The sequence below is a fragment of the Thalassophryne amazonica genome, chromosome 6 (assembly GCF_902500255.1).
Source record: "Thalassophryne amazonica chromosome 6, fThaAma1.1, whole genome shotgun sequence".
Lineage (NCBI taxonomy): Eukaryota > Metazoa > Chordata > Actinopteri > Batrachoidiformes > Batrachoididae > Thalassophryne > Thalassophryne amazonica.
In genome coordinates, this window is record NC_047108.1 from 20,360,834 (window position 1) to 20,366,833 (window position 6,000).

At 45.9% G+C, this 6,000-nt stretch overlaps 1 protein-coding gene across 1 annotated transcript in view; it reads left to right on the forward strand.

The window, feature by feature from the left end:
- Positions 1-4,656, forward strand: part of kcnd1 (potassium voltage-gated channel, Shal-related subfamily, member 1) — a 162,606-nt gene extending 157,950 nt beyond the window's left edge. The window contains 4 exon segments of the mRNA XM_034171876.1: positions 2,333-2,583; positions 4,421-4,473; positions 4,476-4,519; positions 4,522-4,656. Coding sequence (XP_034027767.1) covers positions 2,333-2,583; positions 4,421-4,473; positions 4,476-4,519; positions 4,522-4,629 — 456 coding nt within the window. The 3' untranslated portion in view covers positions 4,630-4,656.
- The last annotated feature ends 1,344 nt before the right edge of the window (positions 4,657-6,000 follow it).

The following is a 6,000-nucleotide window of genomic DNA, read 5'->3' on the forward strand; positions in this document are numbered from 1 at the left end:
CATTTCCATCCTTTTTGCAAAATCAACTACCACCTGTCCTTCCACATTCCTGTCCTTGATACCCTATCTACCCATTACTTCCTCATCACCCTTCATGCTTGGGTTCACTCTCCACCACCTCATCTAACTCACTCCAGAAATCATCTTTCTCCTTCTTCTCACAACCTACCTGTGGGTCATATGCACTGATGATATTCATCACCCCTTCAGTTTCCAACTTCACACTCATCACCCTGTCAGACGCTCGCTAACCTCCAACACACTCTTAACATACTCTTCCTTTAAAATGAACTCAACACCATTTCTATTCCTATCCTCACCATGATACAACAACTTGAACCCACCGACTATGCACCTGCTCTTACTTCCCTTCCACTCGGTCTCTTGCACACACAGATATGTCTACCTTTCTCCTTTCCATCGTCTCAGCCAGCTCTCTCCCTTTACCAGTCAAACTGCCAACATTCAACGTCCCGACTCTCAGTTCCACCCTTCTAGTTTTCCTTTCTCCCGCTGTCTGTGGACACGTTCTCCTCCTCTTCTTCATCTTTGTTCATCAGTAGCCCAATTTCCACCGGCACCCTGTTGGGCAACAGCAACGGTGGCGGTCGTTGTTAACCTGGGCCTTGACAGATGGAAATTCAATTTGTTATCGGCATCTTTAATTTTGCCTCTTTAAACTGGATGGCTTTCCTGACGCAACCCTCCTCATTTATCCAGGCTTGGGATGACACGCAGAATATGTATTGGTAGGGAGGGGTTTCAAAGAATTTGGAAATCTATAAATGTTTGCATGGAATATGAAAATATACACGGAATAAACCATAGCAGGATAAATTTTGGGTCATTTGGTTCCAAAATCCCATATGGACAGAGCCAGTGAAGATATCGGGTTCAAAAATCGCCAAAAGTATCGACGAAAATGTCATATCTTGAAAACTGCTGCACCTAGAGACTTGAAATTTGGCTCCACGTGTTGCTTGACCCCAAGTTTATATTCAACTTCTATAGTAACAATAAGCCTATCTGGTGTTTTTTAAGAGTAATTGACAAAAAACCTAATTTCAGGACATATGTTACGATCAATTGTAACAAACAAAATCTATGTAGTTTTTATTTCAGGAACATCAGTTGAGTATAATCATCACATGTAAAGAATGACATGGCCACAATGAACTAATTATAAGCAACAGAGTGGTTTTCTACGTCAACAGCACATATACGACACACGCGTTACTTGAAATTTTTCAAACGCTCCGTCCATATGGGTTTTTGCAACCAAATGACCCAAAATCTATCCTGCTATGGTTTATTTCCATGTATATTTCATATTCCATGCAAACATTTATAGATTTCTAAATTTTTTTTAAAATAACACCCCTCCCTAGTACTGGCTGCACACAAATTTTAAGGTTAACGCCCTGCCTCCTTCTACCCTCCTCATTTATCCGGGCTTAGGACCAGTGTCACAGACCGAATGGTCTGCCCCTAAAAATTGATCTGCCCTGACTCCACTACGCATGTGTCATTTCGGAGCTCAGCAGCTCGTCTGAGACAGAGTCTCTTCACCCAAAGCAATCAAATTGATTAATCTGATTGTTAACCATCAGATGACAAAGTGAAACCTCTTAAATCATTCTAAAGTCAGTTTTAAGGAGAAACAAGGCGATATTCTGTGACGCTACGAAATGACTGACCCGTAGTGAATGCATCAGCTAGCAGTCTGTGTAGCTGTGGCACTCTGATCGCTTCCTCTGTCTTTTATGATGAAATAATGCTGAATTTATGTGGAAATGATTGTTGTACAAAAACTTCAGATATCTGTGGCTGAGACAGATGATGACTGGAGGCAGTTTGAAGCAGAAACAAGGTGATAATCGATGAACCGCGGCTGTTGATGCATGCGCAGTGAAGGCAGGGCGGACCGATTTTTAGGGGGGACCTTTCGGTCTGCAACTTCGGCACTCAGAATATACTGGTTGCACACCCCATGTAGGTGAGTTCAAAATCACCACTACAAAATCACCAAATCATAAAAATCACCACTTCACTGCAGTCACCACAATCACCAAATCGGTAAAATCACCAAAATCTCAAAATCACTGCAGTCACTGCAATCACAAAATCACTGCAATCACCAAAATGATCAAAGTCACCACAATCATCAAAATGATCAAATTCTCCAAATCGCCAAAACACCCAAATCACCACAATCACTGCCATCATTAAAAACACCAAAATCATCAAAATCTCTGATGGCTGTTCTGTGAGAGTCATCCGGTTAGATTTGTAGTGAGTCTGCTAACAAACAGAACCTGTGTTGTGTTAACAGAACCACGAGTTCACAGATGAGATGACCTATAGCGAGCTGTGCATGACAGAGTCAGTCGGCTTCAGAACCAGTCGCAGTACTTCACTATCCAGCCATCAGGGGGGGCACAACAACTCCACGGGCTGCTGTCCGCGCCGTGTCAGGAGGAGAGCTGCCATGCGACTCGCGAACTCCACAGTGTCTGTCAGCAGGGGGAGCGTCCAGGAGCTGGACACGCTGCACATCAAAACCACCACCATACCGCCGCAAACGTAAAGACACACACCACTTCCTGCTGACAGTTCTTGAAAGAAAAAATAACCAAAACTCAAACTTATGGGCAGGAGAAGCTATTGAAGAGCAACTTTAGTGTATACTGAACTTGATGGAGAGCAGGGTCATGGAGACGGGACAGTAGGTGGATTCTTTAGTGTTCATCTGGATTATGGAGCTCCAAAGGTGGAAATACTTGCAGGAAGTGACAGGGAAGAGGGTTACAGTGAGGACAGAGCAGGACAAGAGAAGAGGTAAAGGACAGTTAGTGACCTACATTTTTGGGATATTCAGGTCTGGTCAGTTCTGGGATCATAGTGGGTCCATGCATCACTGTGTCAACAACGCTGTGGAACCAACAAATGCCCAGGCAGCCCCCCTTCTCCAGAGTAACCATCTATGTGCTGCAGCCAAGTAAAATATGGGCGTGTCCTTGGTCAGTTGAAACATGGGCATGTCCTTGGCCAGGTGGAACATAGGCATGTCCTTGACCAGGTGAAACATGGGCGTGTCCTTGGCCAGTTGAAATGTGGGCGTGTCCTTGGCCAGGTGAAACGTGGGCCTGTCCTTGGCCAAGTGAAACGTGGGCGTGTCCTTTGTCAGGTGAAACGTTGGTGTGTCCTTGGCCAGTTGAAACGTGGGCCTGTCCTTGGCCAGTTGAAACGTGGCCCTGTCCTTGGCCAGGTGAACGTGGGCGTGTCCTTGGCCAGTTGAAATGTGGGCCTGTCCTTGGCCAGGCGAAATATGGCTGTGTCCTTGGTCAGTTGAAAGACGGCTGTGTCCTTGACTAGGTGAAGTGTGGGCGTGTCCTTGTCCTTCTCCTTCTCCAGCCTCTGAGGTCCTCAACAGGGAGAAACCTATGTGCTGGATCATGTCCAAAGAAACACATCACATGGACAAAGTGTTTTAGCTGATGTAGGAAGTAGTATACTTCATCCAAGTCTCCCTAAATCAGTGATTCCCAACCCTGGTCCTTGGGTTCCCCTAACCTGCACATTTTGCAGCTCTCCTGTTCTGACAAAAAGCCCATTAGCTCAGTCTGGTGTTTGATAGGTCTTGACTGGCCGAGCACACCTGAATGAGATCGTCTGAGAACGAGTGTAAGGAGTCACTGCCCAAGGTAACTGTTCATTGGAGACAAAGTCATTCCAGCAGGACCCAAAGATCCTCTCAGAGACCTGGTACCAAAGTCATCCAGTCCTCATCTTAGCACACTGGTTAGAGCCCAAGTCTGACAAACAGACAGTAAGACAGGAAGCACCAGGACTCTAAAGACTTGGACCTTCATTCTCCTGCAAAGACATCAGCATCACCAAACACCTCTGACCTTTGACCTCATAACTCCATAAGCTTTTCTCTTGTGTCTCTGGATCTCAAGACTGAGGACCCAGAGACATGAAAGTTACTGCTGAGATCAGTGAATGTCTCTACGAGTTCAACATTTTGACCACAAACAGAGACACTTCTGATGGATGAGTCCAGGATGTCACTGAAAACCTGGATCTTTGTCTGGATCTAGGACCATCATGAACCCAGACATTCTGACTGCAATCAGCATATTCCTTGAGTCCACAAAGGTCACAGCAATCATCTCCAATGTCAAGGTCAGTAAAGGTCAGTCCACAACCTGACCCAACACCCAGTCCAAGCAAGTTTTAGACAGTTCAAGAGCCAGAAGATGTCAAGGACCTCAGTGCTTGAAAAGGAGATGTTCAGGTCTTCAGTCAGGCTCTTGTAGCCTAGTTAAGGAAGCCTGGATCACTAATGTTTTGTCACAGAGACATATTGGACATTTACAGGAAGCATAATTGTGGTTTGTCTCTTTCTCACCCACAGTCGTTCCAGTCTGAACGCCCAGGTCGGCAACCTCAAGTTGAACTGCGGTGAGCAAGATTCACCGCTGCCATTATCAGCATCCCCACACCGCCCGCCAACACACACCTGACGAAAGTCTCCCTCCGTCACCTGCCCCCATCCCCAGCATCCTGCGGAACACCCGTGCCACCGCCTACACTCATGACACTGTCAAAATCTCCTCCTTGTAACCTCTGATGTCGCCCATGACCTCCCTCTGACCCTGTCACCTGATCCGACACCCGATCCAGTGAACGTTTTGAAACTCTGTTGAAGCTCTGGTCCTGATCCTCAGGTGCTGAGAGCTCAGGACTTGGGGACAAGGATTGATTATTGTGGTGGAAGGACCTCAAATTGCCAATACCACAAACCAGGCAGCAATGGAACCTGTGAAGAGTCCCCACTGAAGTTCTTTCCACCCCATGTTCTTCCCAAACGGTATGTGATCCCTACACAGTTTTGACCTTTTGACCTCATCACGTGAGGATTCATCGAGCAGAGACGGCGACGCCGAAGCCGGACTGTCGCTCTGCTCCCTGGAAACCGGACTGGTGGTGCTGGTGTCCGCTCAGGATGATGGCCTTAGTTCTGAGTCCAGACAAGACCACCAACGTGTCGAGAGACCCGGCTCACCTTCAGATCACTTTGGACCCTGGATTTTTTTTTTTAAACAGCTCACTGGGTCTGTTTAGTTTCAAAATCCAAAGGTTGTGAGTTTCAATGTGGAGACGGGGAGAGGATGTCATGCACGAGGACGGGCAGCTGCTGTATCATCTCTTCATCTGTTCCGGCATCTTCGTCACATTTTTAAGTGAAGTTCAGGAAGCACTGAGTGAAAAACTCTGATTTTAGCTTTTGCTCATTAAAGATTTTCCGTCTGCAGTTGCAACTTTGAAGGAACCTCGTTCATAAAAGGAGTTTATTAGGAAGGACTTTCTGAAGAGATAGACAGTGGAGGAGAAAAGTCCCCAAGTGGATTAATGAAATGTGATATTAGGCTCTACTCCTGGTCGTGACTCCTAGTCCGGACTCCTTGTCCTCACTCCTGGTCCTGACTCTTGGTCTGGACTCCTCGTCCTGACTCCTGGTCTGGAGTGGCTGCAGTAGGACACTGACTCCCAGCCCGGGACTGAAGCCTTTTCCTTTTACAAATATGCAACATTACAATAAGCAGGAAAATATCAACAAGAAAACACAAATAATGATAATAATAATAACGTGTATTTTGAACATTTTAATTATTGCAGGGAAAAAACATAACGTAAATAAGCTTCATTTATTTCACGATGGTTTGGGCGAGCGTGTGACCGTTGTACTGATGACGTGCACATTCATAAAAACACAATGTGCTTTTTTTGTAAACCTTTAACCAGTTTACATATTTCATGATTTTGGGTTGTATTTGTTTTTGAGAAGACACTGAAACAAAGCACGACATTTCCTTGTGGACCCTTCACAATAAAAAGGAACCACAGAAATGCAAGCAGTGCTGGTCTTGGTGGCCACCAGACCTAGGCCTTGTTGATCATCAAGGCCTCGGCCTAGGTCAGACACTAAGGCTT